This window comes from Coturnix japonica, chromosome 9 (assembly GCF_001577835.2).
Source record: "Coturnix japonica isolate 7356 chromosome 9, Coturnix japonica 2.1, whole genome shotgun sequence".
Lineage (NCBI taxonomy): Eukaryota > Metazoa > Chordata > Aves > Galliformes > Phasianidae > Coturnix > Coturnix japonica.
In genome coordinates this window covers 7,317,779-7,335,890 of record NC_029524.1, presented here as the reverse complement: position 1 = coordinate 7,335,890, position 18,112 = coordinate 7,317,779, and the positions used below count along the sequence as shown (strand labels likewise).

Sequence of the window (18,112 nt, the reverse complement as noted above, 5' to 3'; positions counted from 1 at the left end):
TGAGGGGTTTTTTTTTTGTGTGTGAGTTTTTTGGTGTTTTTTTTTTAAGGTGAACTGCTTCTTTGAGCAAATGAGTAACATTCTAACCTGAAAAGAGACACAAGAAATACATAAAGCAACTTTGTTAAATTAAAAAGAAAAAAAGATGGTAAGTACAGAGGATAGACTATAGCATAGCTAAAGTACCAACTGCCAAGTCTTGGGCACAAGGCAATTCCCAAGTCAGTAACTAGATCTTGGTGTTTTTTTTTTACCACTGCTTGGTCTATTTTCTGTTCAGTGCTTGCAACTTCCATTAACGTTAATGAGTATGCATATGTGCCTTGAGGGTAAGAATACACTCCCTCTGTGGCTTCAAAACTTGTTTATAAATCCCTCCAAAAAAATCACACTGTGTTCATTATTGAGTGCAGAAAGCCATTATAACAGCTATTAGAACCACTGCTTCCATTCCTTCATCCCCTTGCCCTCCCTTATCTGAGGGACCAGAAAACGAACCTGAAAAAATGAAGTGCTGTAGGAGATGGTATGCACAAGTAAGCAACTCAGCTTAGGGAGCTGCAATATGGGAATCAGCTCTCTGCAGGGAGGGGCTAACTGAAGTCTCAGTAAAAACAAAGAAAACCAAACCCCAAAGCACCAAAATATTACTACCACCATCCCTAGAAGCAAAGCCTTTGAAAATCTCAAAGCTATTAAATGGTAGAGAGAGAAATCTTTGCTTTGTGCTTCCTACTAGAGAACAGCTCAGTGGGAGCAAGCTGCTGTAAAGACTGGAGACACTGCACCTTGCCACTGGGACAGCAGGGCAGACCTCTGGAGTCACACGCAAAAGCTAAGGACCAACTCCACTCCACTGACATCAGGGTATGCACCTTCTGGCTCTGACTTTCCCTCTATTCCCAGCTCCTTTCTCCCACTGTGCACAGTTTAAGGTTAAGCTCTCTCAAGCCTCACAGTTTGGAAGAGATAGATTACACTGCACAAGAAATGACATATAATGAAGCTCTGAGATAATGAATCAGATGAGTATACAGGCAAGAAGGCAGGCACTGATTCACATATGGCTGAACACTGACTGGCGTGCACTATCCCTGCATAGCCCACACCCACATGGTGCCACACACCCTATTCCCACACAGCAGTACCACCTTCCCCAGTGCTCACATCCCAGCCCCAGCTGCACAACAGCATGGCCAGCCGTGGTGATGCCCAGCCCTGGCTGAAAGGGAGCCTGAATTCCTGCATTCCACTGCCTGGGCACAGGCTGGCAGGCCCAGCAGTAGGAGAGATACAAATAGACCACAGGAGCAGTGATGTCTGAAACAGCCCATGGCTGCAGCCACCAGAGCTCACCAGTCAGTCCCTTTTGTTAGGTCTCAACAGGGTTCTGTATTGATATTTCTTCCTTTAGCAGGCATGGATGAAAAAATGCAGGAGATCTGGCTGTAAGGAATGGTACAACATGGTCCTACAGAGGATACAATTTCAAAATCCACATTAATCCAAATTAAATACATGATAGGCTAATGTAAGAAATAAAAGGTAACCAGCCACTTTTCAAGACAGTGAAAGCTCTAAAGCCCCTTCATTGAAGTTCTGTTTAATGAGAGTAGCAAAAGTTCAAGTTTACATGGCAGAGCCACCAGTCTCATTGACAGAAAACTAGATTTATGAGAGAGACCAGCTGGTCTGCAACCCCAGTTACAGTTACTGTAATTGCTTTTCTCCAGAGGATATTTTTCCCTACAAGTTGCCCACTTTCAGGGATTGCTGAGCAACAGACAGGGGCTTCCTCTGCATGGGCTCAGAAAGCAGTAAGAAGGCTATCTCCATCCACGCCAGGTACTCAGCAGGAAAGCCCTGAACAAATGGAATGGGTTCCAGAGCTGGGATCCCAGCAGTATTTTCAGTCATCAGACCTAAACCTCCCATGGGCTCTGGCAGGAACAGAATTACAACAGCAAGCAGCATTTTCAAAATCTGGCCTTGAGATTTAATGGACATTTGTGTGCGGGTTTATGTGTATATGCAAACACACACAACTGGCATTTACAATATATGCATAATATGTGCACGTAATATATACGTATATTATGTATACATAAATTACATTACATTTTATGTGCATGTATGTTTATTTATATATTAAGTAGACACTGTCCAGATTACTAAACAAGTTCAGAAAACTGTAACAAAAAATATTTTTAAAATGCAGTTCACTTATTTTCATTCATTTAGGTGCTGCAGTAGGTCTGGAAACCTTTCTTGTGGACAGGCAACGACCACAACAAAAGGTTGAGGTCGTTGCCTGTCCACAAAAACCAAAAGGTTGAGGTAACCAACATCACTTGAGGTTGGTTACATTCACCAATTAGGCTGTTTTATGATTTCTTTTTTCTATAAGCTGAGACACTGGAAGTAAGTGTTTAAACTGCATTTTCTCATTAAAAAGCCTCTCAGGATGAAGATTAGATCTGCCTTACTTGCTGCAATACATTATTTAAAATTATGTTATCTAAAAATTCTGTTCGGTTCACTTCTCGCTTCCAATGTGTGATATAAGGGGCAGGGTATATTTGTCTGCTGTTCCTACCAGGGATTGAAAACCCTGCCTACGTTTCTAAATACAGCTTTCTAGAAATCTGTCTCAGAGAAGTATTGGGTGGAAGGCTCTCAGTGGGTGCATATGGGAGGCAGCCGGAAAGGTTAAAAAGGAACAGTGAATTTTTAGAGAAGGCACAGAAGCACGAGTGGCATCACACCAACAGAAACGAAGTCAAGTGAAGGAGAATCAGGCCTTCACTTTGGTGACTGCTCTTCCAGATACAGCCAAGGTAAACTCAAAACACAAACAGAAGTGTTACCACACTACTGCATAATGAGACAGGGTTAACAGGCATCGTCACCACTTAAAAGATCTTCACACTGTCACAAATTTGGAAGCAAGAGCACTTAAAGAAAAGTTTACAAAGTCTCTGTGGCTGTTACTGATGTTACTTGTGTTTCAAGAAGAAAAGGTCTTTCAAGCTCATGACCAAATTTTTCCTGCAACTTATTTCTGCAGTAGAGTCAGAATCATATTCAAACACAATCTCCTGTTATGGCGGATGTTATGATGTGATGGATACAGAATTTTGACTTTACTATGATCAAGAAAAGAATAAAGTTGCCATCAGCAACTGCTTTTGTTGGTATGAACTTGGATCACTATCAAAAAGCTGAATAAAAATGAGCGGTGAGGCTGCTTTCAGTTGCCCAGGAAATGCAGCAAATTCTTTTTGAAAGTAGCCACTGGGACAGACAGACAGTAGGTATTATAGTTTGAATTATTCTGCACTGCTGTAAGCAATGAGTGTGCAACTTTTTTTTCACAACTTCTTTGTATAGATTCTACAATAGTTGATGGAGGAACAATGGAGTTTTTCATTATTCTCTTCCATAGTTCCTGGAAAGAGCTGTAGATATTTAGCCTGGAAATGCTGCAAGCATATGCAAACGTGTGAGAGAAACATATGCATATACAAATATTTATATACAACATAGGCAAAAGTAACTAAAATTCAAATCTGCATCTTCTTGGACTTCAGCTCCCAAAAACCTCCCTGGGAGAGGATGAAAAGCATTTTAGAAGCCCAGCCTGTTCGTCCAAACACAATACTCTAACATCCCTGGCAGTATATCAAGATTTAAAGTTGCATTGCTATCTTAAAAAAAAAAAAAAATTCTACAATCTGATCTTATTTTCAATACAACACTTTGGTGAAACCCCCCCTATGTTTGCCGTGAATTTAAAAGACAAAATGGGCAGATGTTTTGAACACAGGAATATAACAGTATGACTAAAGGTTTCTGTCACTTCAAAATCTCCAGAAACTTCTGCGTGATAATCTGAAGGTGCCCATAGCTGTACGATATGTAAACCAGCAGGATGAATAGAATTCAGGTGGCATATTAAGCACTGCAGAGGTTCTCAATACTCCATGAAGGCATTTAATTACACCAAAAAGGTAACATTTATGTATTATCTTCCATGACACTGATAAATTATTATTCATTCACCAGTTCTTTCCAGAGTTCTTACTATGGATATTCATCTCTTGATGTTAGAGCCCATTTTATACTTTATTAAGGGCAGCTACTTAATGCTTAGATTTTTCTTGCTAGCCTGATCAATGAAGTTGGTGTAGTGGTATTGCACAGGATAATATTATATGCAAAATAACTTCCAACAGCAGCTCAAATAAGCCTGCAGTATTGTTCAGCATGTGTTCATCCTTGTAAGCATAGACAAACATGTTAATAGTTGAAACACACATTCCTTTGCATCTTTCTTATCACCAGTGACCTTACAAGTTAGTTTTCCTTAGAATGGGTTGTAGCATATGCATAACTAAGCAGTATTCCTGGCCACAACAACAAACCAAAGGGGTGTTCACTATGAGCCTGACATACTGAACAGGATGTCAAAATTGATATTTGACACTGCAGTGAGAAAGGACAGCACCAGCCAAAATCACTTGTCCCTAAGGGTTCCTCCTTACAGTTCACACTGTGAAGCAGTCATCCTTATATCTCCTAGCAGGGAGTACAGCTGGTCCTGCTGCCACACAGAATGCATTTCCAGCATGAAAGAAAGGAAGAAGATCCCTATAGAGTTAGTTCATCTGTAGTAATTCAGAGCAAGGAAGGGACAGCCCTTTACTTCTCTGTTGAGGAAGACACTCTCCAAACCACTATTTTGCACAGTGCTAGTAAACATGGTGGTAAGTCCTCAGCTAGTGTCTAAGTGAAATTATTCTATATACCATCTGACAGCAATGTCTTCTTCGCTCCATTTTGAATGCATTCAACTAATTCCCTCATTATATAAAAAGGCCAGCATGAGTGGTATGGTTTTGTGAGAAATGTTACAAGTTGGCAATTACCCACTGGTCAAAAACCTGGAGAAAAGTGATGCAGGATATTCGTATTGGTACAGGAGAAACATACAAGTAATACTTAAACACAAGATCAACTAATCTATACACTGAGTCTACAAAAACTTTCTTGTAAAGAATTATAGTCTTTACCTTCAGTCCTGTCTGGTAGTTTCCCACTCTTACTTGTTGTTCCAGTGTTGACTGTTTCAGATGAGGTGCTCAGTTTGGTGTTGGGGTCTCGCTTAGGTTTTGGTGGAGGCTGCTTACGAGAGCTGCTACTTTCATCATCAGTTCCTCCAACAGAATGAAGAGACTGGGATCTCACGGCAAAGCCACTGGAACAAGGATGTGGCAGTCTGTCCTGAGGAGCAGGCATTGTCATAAATCCCATGCGGAAATGCTTCCCCACGTAGCTTCCTTCATTTCCTCTCACTACTTCTCCACCTATCCTGTAAGAGAAAATACACACAAAAGTAAATAATCCAGCTTTGTCTCAGCTTTACCTAAAACCAGGGCCTCAGTTTGGCCTGCACTGAGCAAACTCTACTTTTTGCCTTGTAAACAAGCTATGCACTTTCCTTAAACCAAGATAACTACCAAAATGTAGTAATGAGTTTTTTCAACACAAATTGCCAACAAGTGAAATGTAGATAGACTTCCATGCACTCTCTCCAAATTTTACAAGAAGAAATCGAGAAAGGCTTTTATTCAGATTTCATAGCACTGTGACTTGGAATTGCCCACAGAGCAAAATTCAAACATCAGAACTCCAAATATGACATGAAATTGCCTGTAGGGCAAAGAATGTTACTTTAGAAACACCACACTGTGCATTGATTTGCACTCATCTTTGACCACAGACACACATAAATATCTTGGGAAATTAGAACATGAAGCTGCAACATCAACCCCATCAGACTAGTAAGGTGCAAATGTAGATGATGAAAAGGCAATGTACTGCAGGAAGAATGTAACCTCCAGATATTCAGAAATGCAGGTAAAGAAGAAGGAAAGCTCAGCTGAAACAGGCATTGTAATTTCAAGTACTACACTCTTCTGGGGCTGGCAGCCCTTAGAACCTTCATAGAGATGGCAGTATGAGAATGGTAAAGTCTCAAAGCCCCAATTACCTCCTGTTTTCCCTTCACACCAAATGAAGCTCTGAACAGGGTCAGTCTGCTCCTCTGTAAGTTTCCTGCTTGATGCTGCCTAGGGCTGGTGTAATTTATTTTGTGCTGAAAACATCTCCTTCTCTAAAAGACAAGCACATTTCTCAACAGTTCATTTGAAGAGTGAATAAGGTCACTTCATTCCCTGATACTGCCCCTAGCAGATGGTAAATCTTCATCTTCTTTGTAGGTTACGTACAGACTGTTGTACCTAGTTGTAAAGCATCAGATTGGCATTATGCAATGCGTAATTTTGTGTATGGTAAAGCAGAATCTTTATTACTTTGCTGAAGTCTCTGCATTTTTATTTTAGTTTCTGTTAATAGTGAGATCTGCTTTCTAAATAGGTAGCAACTGTACAGCTCTAAATAAAGATGTGTCCAGAGGTACTGACATATTTGAATATGCACACACACAAACCTCCTACACACATGCATGCTACAGGTACACACACACTGGTCCGTGTTCAAAACCAGGTTATTACCAAATCCTAATTGGCATCAGTTCCATGGGGATTTGCAGCCAGAAAGATCAAAAGGTAGAACTCATTAATTTGAAGATTAATAAAAAACCTGCAGCCAATTTTAGTGATTAACTTTGCCTCTACTAATCTTTCATAAATGGTTCTGAAAATAATATAATCCTCTAATGCTAGACTACCAAAAGTGCCTGCCACAGTTATTTAAAGAAGATTACTATCCAAACATGCTGAAAAACACAGGTGGGGACTCTGCTTCCTTCCTTAGGTCCATTGTATAAATCACATTTAGCAAACAAATTTTCAGTTCACCATGTACCTGACATTACAATTCTTACCAGGTTATTCCATTTACTGAGGGCATTTACTGCACTTTTGCATGAAGGTGCTTAGCTCACACATTATAGGGCAGATTGTGTTCTGGATGCACTTACAGAAATCACTCTAAAAGGTCTGAGTCTTCTAACAATGCACAGAACAGTACTTACATTATTATAATACATAGATAATATTATAATTATTTGCCAAACTTGCATCTTATATTTCAGAAATAAAAATGTACCGTCTCAAAAACAATTAAATCATGCTTTCTCTTGTTACTTCCCTCCTCATCTCTTTTTAACCCAATGCCTTTTGACATCACAGGTAAAATCCTGCCTCTCTTGCTCACTACACTTGAGAATAAACAGCCTGTAGCCAGAGAGAGGTGGCAGGGACAGATGGGAACAGATCTTGCTCTTCTGCTTAATGGTTGAAGTAGATCTGGCCTTACTCTTCTTTACCATCTACTCAGCAACTGGACAAAGACAGGAGAACATGATTTCCCTCTTTCCAGACTTGTTTAAAGACAGTCCATTTCTCTTCAGCTAAAAGTCAGGCATGGTAAACTCCAAGCTGAAGAAGAGAAGCCCTTGATTCTCAGTCCTGAGCCCTGCTCACTGACCAGAACCCCAAAAGCTTAGGTTTGTTATTTATGCTGCAGATGATGCCTAAATGTCAAGCAGTGGGTGTTTTCTAGCACAATTTGACCAGTAAGCACAACCAAGTGGAGTGGCAAGTCCACTTATCAGTTGTACAGACTGAACTCCACCACACTGAAAAGAATGGAGTTCGTCCAGGCTCATGCCCAGAGTACAAGTACAAAAGCAGAAAGGCACGAATCAAATGTTGCATCCTCTGCCTTCTGGCAGCAGCATGCTACAATTTAATCTGGACCTGTGCAATGCACCTTTGCAATGCACAGCGCTGCTGATGGCACAGCATGAAACCAGACAGCACTAAAGGATTTGTATCTACACTCCTCCTGCCTGCAACCACAGGAGCTGGCTGGAACTGGTGTATGTTCCACAACAGGCTGAAAAAGGTTTAAATGCACCTTGCTGCTTAAATGACCATGGAGGCAGCCAGGGAAAGTAATTGCAGAGATGATCTCACTCCATTATTTCTGACAGGAAAGAGCCTGGGCTTCTCATTGTACCGATAATGGGTTCTATCTCATTTCAAAACTGTATTATGTGAGTTGCTGCAAGTATTAAACAGTTTATTAATATATATAGAAATACAGATTCAGATTATTCCTCTGGGAAGTTTCAGTTCAAACTTAGCTAGATTCAATTGCTTCTCTGACAAAACATATGTACAGCATTCAAATAAGTTAAAAATGCAACAGACTTTTGTCTACAAGGAAAGATGGCTTAAATAACAACAAAATTAATCATGTGATCATTTACGTTATGCAAGTAAAGTGGACTTTGTGCAGACAATGCATCTTGGCATATGGCTACATCTAGAGACTACAGTTGCAGTAGATGGGAAAAAAGGGCAGTATGGTGAAGTTGCCTCCAGTCAGCATGAAGAAAAGCATTCTGAAGCAGTTTTTCTTTGAAGAACACAGTGCATGGCTTTCCCAGTGCTTCCCTAGCAAGACACTTGTAGTCCACTGAGTGCTACCAGATAACACAGTGGGATCTAGGTGAGCTTCCCATCCCTCAGGATGGAAATGAAATATTACAACAAATACCAAAACAGTTGAACCTGCTTTTTAATTGTCACTTGAGACTTCTGAGCTTCCAGAAACAGGCTGGAATAAAACCACACTGAAATTGCTGTTCACACTATCAGCCTGCCTGCATGCAAGCTGCAAATGTCACAGTTCTAGATATATTACAGTTCAGCCCATTGTGCTCTGCTGTATCGAGCAGAAACTGGAGCACTGAACAAACTAAAATATGGAATAACTTGAACTATGCAGGTTTTTTAACAACTACAGAGGGTTTTGCATTATTCATTTTAGGACAAAACACAAGGGGTTAAGTAAGTTACAGATGAAGGCAAGCATAAATGAACACAGAAAACATTCCAAATGGACAAAGCACTAAAAAGGTCTAAGCCACCTTGCTTTTCCATGAGTCATAGCTGTCCTACCAACTTGGAATGTGCTTTCAGATTAGCTAAAAACCTAAGAAAAACTTGTCATCACATTTCTGAAAAGTACATGGCAAGGAAAACGCAAGCAGAGACTGTCTGCCTTAGCCAGTGTGGTCTTCTTAATTTACATCATTCCTACTTAGCATTGCAAATAATGGTTTTACTTTGCTGTGAAGTTTCTCTACTTGATCTGGGCAGAAATAGAATTAATTTCTCAAAAACAAATGAAAAGTTATGTAAAATTTGTTTTCCCAGGTTTTGCTTCCTTAACAGCAAACAATGCAGAATATTAAATCCCTCAGTCTAGTAGGAGAATTCTTGGGAATATCTATGTCCTGAAAAATGAGAATACCCCAGAGCTACATTTTCTTCCCAGCCATCTACTTTCCACTGTTCTTATTATTCATCCAGAAATTCTCTTATCAGTTCAGACTTACAAAGGATTAGTTTCATTCCTCAGGCACCAAGAACCCCTTGGTATTTTCCATTATCTTTATGTGGTTTCTATTTTTCTTCCCTTGCTCCTTACCTGAGACTTTCTGACTTTATAACCACAAGTTCAAAAACGGAACTACACCTGAATATGACTTGAATTCCTAAACAGGAAGAAAAGTGCTCTGGCATAGCATATTTGAAGGCACTTGTGCCTTTTTTTGTACTCTGATCCTGAAATCTGGGACCAGAGTAGGTCACCTTCCTTTAGAATTCCTGATGAAATTCCGGAGAAGCAACAACAGCTGCTTGCTCGCTCCTCTTCCAAGCAAGTAGGAAGAATACTGGTTTGTTATCCAGGGTCAGTGAGCTTGGGAATCTCTGCAGAAGTGAGAAGAACTGTAAGTTACAAGGAAAACTGTGCAAGTGGATGGCCAAATCTCTTCCTGCCAGGGGGACTCCTGTCCATGAAGTGCCACTCTGACATGGCAAACCCCTAATTAATGAGGGATGCCGTCTGATCAGAGATGGAAGAAAAATCACAAACAAAACAAAGCAAAAACAAAACAAAACAAAAAGCCCCACACCTATGATGCTGTAGGAAGATTTTTATAAATCAATCATGACAATGACTAACAGTAAAAATACAAAAGGAATAAAAATACTTAACTGAAGGACTATATATGAGCTGGCTTGACTGAGCAAACAGCAGTTCATCACTTGTTGCCTCCAGCCTTTTTTGGGTTAAGGGAATATCTGCTGTTATTTTGGGCTCTTTTTTAACCGCTTCCTTTCTCCTGGACCAGTGAACAGGCAGCTCCTCTGCTCATATCAAATGTTCTGTGTATAAAGGGCTGGAATGGCTTTGAAATGTCTATTCCCCATCAGAATAAATTATACACACATATACCAAGGATGACACATTTTACTTTTTATCTGAGAAGCACTTTCAAGATTAGCATAAATTATATTTGTAAATTAGAGGTTGGATGCCAAAAAACAGAAGATATACTATTTTTATCCCCCAAACATGATTTCAGCAGACCATGAAATGTAATACTGAAGAAAGAAGGGCAGGATCACAATCATGGATTTAGGAACTGCACTGCATGTACAGTTTTACACAGAGCTGCACCATTTTTTATGATATAAACATATACACAGAAACATAGAAACAAATTGCACGTATTTCTCCTTTATTTACTTACTTATTTATTTATTTAAGAATCACATTTCATTGTGTATGTCATTTTTCTTGTACTACTTTGCTGAAAGACTCCAAATGCCTCACAGTGAACTGGCATCAAGATCCAGAGGATAATGCATACTACCATCACTTTGAGATACAGGCTACAGTGCAAATGAATCATGTCAAAGGTCAAATTTAGAATCTTTTTGTGCACCTGGAGGAACACTGGCAGTGAGCAACTGACGTCTATGTGTACATCAAACATCTTTGCTCTACCACATGCCTTTTTTTTGAGGTAAGAGGTAGGGTACTGCTTAAGGACTCAGGCCTTTCTGGACACAGAATGCATTAGTGCTCTCAAATAAACTTCATTCTCCTGTCTTACCTGTCAAACCCAAGGTCTGAAGTTTGATCTACCAAATGTGCCACAAGCTGATACTTCCTCAGTGCACCTGCATTGCTGCACTGGAACATCTAGCAAGCCTTACAGAAACTACTTGCAGTCTGCTAATCTGCTCTAAGTACTGCTTGCAGAGCCCACCTAGGTGGTCTGACACCAGATTATTTCCAAGAAACCATTTCTCCAAGCAGAAATGCCATCAGGACCTGCAGTGCAGTGCACAGAATCCTCCCAAGAGGCCTTCCTGGCAGGCTGCAGCTCTCCCCCATTTCCCCACTGCATGCCCAGGCTGTGCTGGGAGGGGAAGATGGTGCTGGGGAACTGCCAAGAGACAGCTCTGCATCCTACACCCTGCACAAGGGCTGATAAAAGCCAGACTAACCAAGATTGTCCACAGACCCCAGACAGTCAAACAACCCCCAAAGCCAAGCAGCCTCACTACAAATAGACCAATGGCAGTCTGCTATCTTACAGGTCTATACAGGTTTTTACAACACAGAAGGTTGGGAAAGGGAGCAATGGCTGGAATTCTGAAAAAAAAAAAAAACTTCAGATGAAACGCAGATAAATAAAACCTACACAGAGCAACAAAGAGATCATCATCCAGTAAGCGTGGAATAACTGAGTGATTGAGATATGGAGTACTTAGCAGAACCATATTTCATGAGTGAACAGAAGCACCAGTACTACTTACAGCCTCTACTGATGTTCCCTCTCTCCTTAACATGCAGCCTCTCAAACAGGGGCTGATGTTGGCCCGAGCAACTGGAGTGCCCTGCTGCTTCCCTCCCAGCATCAGTGCCTGTTTCAGTGCCGGGCACAACAGGCCCTGAGGCTCCAGCCCCATGCACAGCAAATGGTAAATGATGCATGTGGAAAGGTCTGAAAGCTGTGAAACCAGGGGATGGTTTTCAGGCACAAGTGAAAAGCACTCTGCTTTTATATGACTGCAGATATTTTTAATTTAGTTAATTTTGCATGGGAGAAGCACAGCTAAAAGCCAGTACATGAAAGCTCATATGCTTACAGTCACCTAGAATGTATATGAATGAACCATATGCAATGCTTAAACTGAGTGCAAATGCATGTTCATGTTAATGGAGTGGGGTTTTGCATCCTGTCAAAAACGGGTGGGGCTACAATAAAGTTGTGTTTTTGTCACATTCAGTGGCAAACCACATGGTGCAGTCTCCATAATGCCTGAGAACTGTGGCTGAGGAATTATTTCAGTAAGACAAGAATAAATCAACGTAGAAAAACATTTCTTTGAGTTTCTGTAATAAAGCGTTTCCTTGGGTTTGGAGAAGATGTGATGAAAGAAAAATGAGTTAAAAAAATAAAAAATAAAAAAAAATTTTAAAAAAAGATTAGACAAATGAATGAAATGTGCTGATGCTCTACAAGCAGTGATCTGTGAACCAAATGCACATAAGCCGTGTTCTGTCTGCCAAGGTATTACTCAGTGCTTAACCCTAACCTTGATTCAGACTTATTTCAAACAGTGAGGGTACAGATATTCTTCTGAATCCCTCTGGGAAATACTACTCTATTTCTTTTAAAAATCCAAGCTTAAATACAAGCAAATTAAAGTTTTAAGTGAGTGCTTCCTACAGTCTCCAGCCCCACAAAGAAAGGAGTCAAATCCTGACCTGGCAGGGAAGGAAGAATGATTTAGTTTGGAGGAAAACCCTTCACAGATGTCACTTCAGTGAGACTCGTAACAAAATAGAGGAAGGAAAAATGAAATGAAATAAACTAAGTCCACTACTGACCTGGAACTTCAGTTATTCACGTAACTCTTTGGTAATATTGTTATTTGTAAATCATGGTTCCAAAATAACCCCCAGCCTGACTTCTTTCTCACTTGTTTTATAAATGCCAGATAAGCAGGTAAGAAGCAGGTAAGCTGCACATACAGCTTGCAGAGTAGGGAGGAGTTCTCATTTGCACAGTCACAGTAGGGATGTCACAACACTTCACTGGGGGACATTTTTATGCTAACACTTGTCTTCTGGCAGCTCACTGCTCCAGACCTGTTATATTCATATAGGGCAGTTTTGCTCCCAGATATTTCAGCACAAGGTAAAACTCAGGGATTTGTATTCTCTGGAACAGCCATGTCTCCAAATTTTTCAGGTACAGTGTTATCTAGTGCTTTCATAGATATTCCACATCAGTTTGCGGTTGCTACAAAAGCATCAACACATTATCAATTTAAATTAGACTAAATCCATTCTGATTTACAAATTGTATCTTGACATTTGTTATTTAAAAGGAATGCATAGTTTAATTCCCTACAAATGAGAACAATGCTCACTTGGATACTTTCCCCACTTTTCTTCAAGTACAGAGAACACTGCAGCTTATCCCACCCCAGCTACATAAATGTTCTGCTGGACAGGTCAGCTTACTGCCTCAGATGCTGATACAAAAACCCATTTTTTTTTTCTGTCCTTGGGACAGCCTTGTTGGAGCCTTTTGACTTGAATTTCCAGTCACCATGATTAACCTTATGGTACCAAAGATATCACATCTCCATTCTTCCTCACTTTCAGAGGGAAGGTTTCAGTACATTTGCCAGTCATCTCTGTTATTTAAACAGTCAACATTAGTATCTGTCTGCACCTTGCCAAATGAAAAAGACTTTAAGAGCTAAGCACATTTTTCAGAAGTGTGATAAAAATCAAGAAACAGGAAAAAGAATATTTCCACACAGACTTGTAGGCAGCTCTCTGTTCTTCTTCCCTGGGCAGCCTCAATCTGGTTAATAAAACTACTAGAAATCTTGTACATCAGTATTGACAGTTCTCAGCATCAAAGCCTGGAGAGGCTTGTTTTCTAAGAAACAAAAATCCCATTGAAACTATCTCTGCTTATGTCACTTTTTGTCTGTAACGAAGTGACTGTTATTGTCACATCAGAATATTAATGTGCTTCATACTTAGATTTATAAATAATACCATGAAAAAAATATACGTCAATGTCTTGATGGACGTTAGGTACTTAAGGTTCTCAAAAGCTGGTTATTTGTTCAGAGAAATAAATAAAAAAGGACAATACAATGACAGAAACACAATTTCTTTAATATTATACGTCAGAATGTGTGAAAAACAAGCTTAATGTGCATATTGGTGGCTGCTACCCAGTGATTTCAGTTAACTCATTAGAAAAGTAGTATGAAAGCACTTCTTATCCTATGTGCACACATCCCCAGACTGCCCCTAAACTACATCCATCCAGACTTGGGTCTCCAAGTACGTTAGTTGCAAGTTCACGCACTTCCCTTTGAAATCACAGAGAATGGTCCAAAGGCAAAGTGCAGCAATTGCTTCCTCCTCTTCCCACAGAGAGAGCTAATGGGGCAGACAGAGTATTCTACTGGACTACTGGAAGATCTCTATATACATGGAAAAGAAGTGACAACCAACTACAATAAACACTACCAATAACCTGCCAAAGCTGCCAAAGATCACAACATACTGATTTTCGTCACTCAAAGAATCACTTTTGCAAATGGGGATGTTCAGCTAATTAATGTTTATTGATTACTGCCACTTATTTTTCTTTTCTTTTTTTTTTCTTTTTTTTTTTTTCTTTTTCTTTTTTCCCCTTTGCAGGAACAGCTTTGTGCCAAATAGTAGAGTAAGAACTGATGTGGAAGGAAGTTAAAACATAAGTGCTCCTTTAGTGGCATATTTACATGGCTCAAGGGACCATCAGGACAGCTTATGAAGCTGCAGCCAAATTAACTTTTGCTGTCAATACTGAAAACACTTCCAAGTAGTAAAAACCTGTGTAGTTATTTTTAAGGAGTTAAAATATTAAGAACTCGTGTAACCTGCAGGAAAGGGGCATTCATAAATAAGTGGGAAACCTGGTAGCATTGCTCACTGCATAGTGATCATCTCAATGCTCTTGATACCACATGTCTATAAACTCCCTTTATATCTCCATTGTTCACTCATAAAGATTTGAGCTTGGAAGGAACAGCTCTTTCTGTGCACTGAGGTGATGAGCTGTAGCAGCTGGCGTTACACGAAGCTACAGTAACAGAAAATGGCAAACCAGAATAATGGGTTGCTACTTTTCTCTACACTGCTAATTGTTGTTAAAATCTGCAAATCAGCTGCTAGCAAATTTTAGTGGATATACGTTTCTAGGTCACATAAACCCCTTTGAAAAGTCTTCAATCCAGATATTATAATCTTGACATAGTATGAACTACTTTTTATTTCTCTTTGCTGCACTGCAGGCAGGAGCCTATTTCAAAACAACTTAAGTCAGGAAAAGGCTCAGAGACATCAAGCACTGTAGCCCAAATCAGTCAGCAGACTAGACAGAGTTAAAGGACATCCCTGTGTGTCTATTAGCACCAATTCAGCTCTGTTTTTTATTTACCTATAAATAAAAACAAAAAACAAAGCCATTCTTCTACACACATAGTACTTCATGCCCCTTTCATGCCCAAACAGCAACTGTGATGCTGAAGCCTACTTGCACTCAAGCATCTTTAGCCATTATGTATATTTTTGGATCAAATAGACTTTCAAGTCCTACAGAAAGCTCACAGTAAAGCATCTTTTAATATTCACTGCCACCCACTTACTGAATGCTGTAAGGAAAGAGGTGCTGATTCCTAGAAAGGATCAGCTGAAGAAGACCACGCACTTCACAGAATCATAGAATAGCCTGGGTTGAAAAGGACAACAAACATCATCTGGTTTCAATCCCTCTACTATTTTTGCAGGGTCACCAACCACCAGACCAGGCTGCCCAGAGCCACATCCAGCCTGGCTTTGAATACATCCAAGGGGCGTATCCACAACCTCCTTAGGCACTTCTGTGCACCTTCCCTGAGAACTGCTCTCTTGGTCCCCTGGAACAGTATGCAGAAGACTTGACACTTCAGGTAAGGACCAGCTTTTTATTCTGGCATCCATGGACTTATTTTTCACTCAGTAAGTTAAAGATAACCTATGTAGAAAAACACTTATTGGTACCTACTTGTTTAGCCATGGATTCATTGCTTTACAACAAAAGCAGGGGGTTAAAAAGGTAGGAAAAGAGAAGCACAGATATTATATTGTAGCTTTACCAAGTGCCAAATGCCCTGGCAAATTAATGTGAAGAAAGAGAGCACATTTCACACTGGTGTTTCTGAGTTTATATGGCCATTTGTGGTCACGTTTTCAAGTTTTCCTTTACATCTGTAAGTAACAACACTCCTAAAATCAGAGCCAGAGATCTTTTGTATCCTGCTGTAGGATTCTGAGAGGGCAAATCAAGCCCAGCCTGAGAACTGTGAAGTATTACATAAAAAACTTGTGAAATCAAAACTACAGAGGTTGGTAGATGTGATACAAGTTAAAGTTTTTAATATATCTTCTGATATTAAAAGGCAGTTCATACTTCACAGGTGCCTCCAGTAAATCTTTAGGATAGCATTGGTTCAAGACCAAGTTTAACTTCAGGAGGGCTCATGAAAGCATTCTATCAGGCAAAGAAATACATCCCAGGGAGAGAACATTTCCTGCTGTGCAAGTGACAAAACTGGGTCATCTAATGGAGTTTCTCCAAAGCTAGTGTCTGTAATTCTTGAACTGAGGATAAAAAATGCAAATGATAATCTTTTATCATACATATGAGTTATTTAGGCATATGCTTATTAATCTGTGTTTATTGCCCTTCAAGCTGAATAGAGAAACAATTAGATCCCTTTTTAGCAGTAGTATTACGGGCATGCAGATATATAACTGATTTACAGAGTATGACAGGCAATCAACGTGCGTCAGAGAAAGCCTACATCAGCAAAGAGACATGTTAAAGCTGCATTTGAATTTTCTTTTTTAGGACTGAACAGATGACAGTTTCCTTCGCATTCTGAACACAATGGGACTGGGAAATAACCTGAATTTCAGGCTTGGAGAAAATGTATTGCTTCAAATTAGAAGAAAATGAACAGTACTAATTTCAGACCTCACTTTCAATAGAATATTGTAGCGCATGCCAGATAAAGGAAAGCCAGACATATCCCATAGTCTGTCATTAGGCCTTTCCACTTGCACACGCCACAAGCAGTCTGTAGGAATGACAGCTAGAAATCAACTGCTTTCCTACATTTTCCTCTCTCATGACATATACATTAATTGCAGCTGATGAACTAAAAAAGAATTTCCATTTATTTATTTATCTGTTGTTTTCAGTGACTAAACAAAACAGGAATACAGTCAGAAAATGAAAGGCTGAATTCTTGTATTAATGTTGAGGAGCAATGAAAGCAGATGAAGATCCTGCTTAAAAGACATCAATATTACTTCCACAAAAGGTTTACATCAGTTGTCAGAATAAGAACTGACTGCCTGCTTCAGCTAGGAAGCATCTGAATGCAAAGTCATGAGGCTACCAAAGAGGCAGGTTTGTAGGAGGCAAATGTCTAAGCTGATCAAATCAGTGGCATCTTCATTTTGAAACCAGAGGGCTGAATTCAACTTCATGCCCCAAGCTTGAAAAAAGACATTACAAAACCAGTAACTTGGTCAGGCTACGTTCCCAGTTCCTTCTGTTCCCATATCACAGACAGTCACAGCTCATCCTTTGTCAAAGCCAGGCTGAGACCCTTCCCACCACTACTTTAAATGCTTTGCCAGGACCACAGGTTTAGAGCTGCCTATCAAATATTCCAATTTGCTGTGGGAATAAACAAACATCAGCATTTTTCTTGTAAGTCACTCAATACAGCTACAGTGCATATGGATGCGAATGGCTGGACAGACAACTCTGCCTGTGCCAGAGAGGAGCACTCTGCACCTGTGTCTTATGCACAGTGATGAGCAACTCAGATGGGTCTCCTGCATCACTCAGTCACCTCAGGGCTGTCCTTCTGTCCTGTCTTCTGCTGCCAAGTGCAGGGCATTACTGGGAGAGAAAACAGGACTAAAACAAAAATTCTCAAAACAAAGCCCTTGCTATTTCAGTTTCTCAGTTCATACACATATGCCCTCCTACACACAATTCACACCCCTCACACAAAAAGCTCCAGACTCAGAAAGTGCTGTTTTCCAATGAAAATGCTCTAATACACAATCTAATAGTTGC

The 18,112-nt window shown here is 40.0% G+C and overlaps 1 protein-coding gene across 4 annotated transcripts in view; it reads right to left on the bottom strand.

Annotated features, from left to right (window-relative positions):
* Window positions 1–18,112, bottom strand: part of NYAP2 (neuronal tyrosine-phosphorylated phosphoinositide-3-kinase adaptor 2) — a 130,245-nt gene that overhangs the window by 63,804 nt on the left and 48,329 nt on the right. For all 4 annotated transcript variants that reach the window (XM_015871427.2, XM_015871429.2, XM_015871426.2 and 1 more), the window contains one exon: window positions 5,073–5,371. In XM_015871427.2, the coding sequence (XP_015726913.1) occupies window positions 5,073–5,371 (299 nt within the window). The remainder of the gene's footprint in view (window positions 1–5,072; window positions 5,372–18,112) is intronic.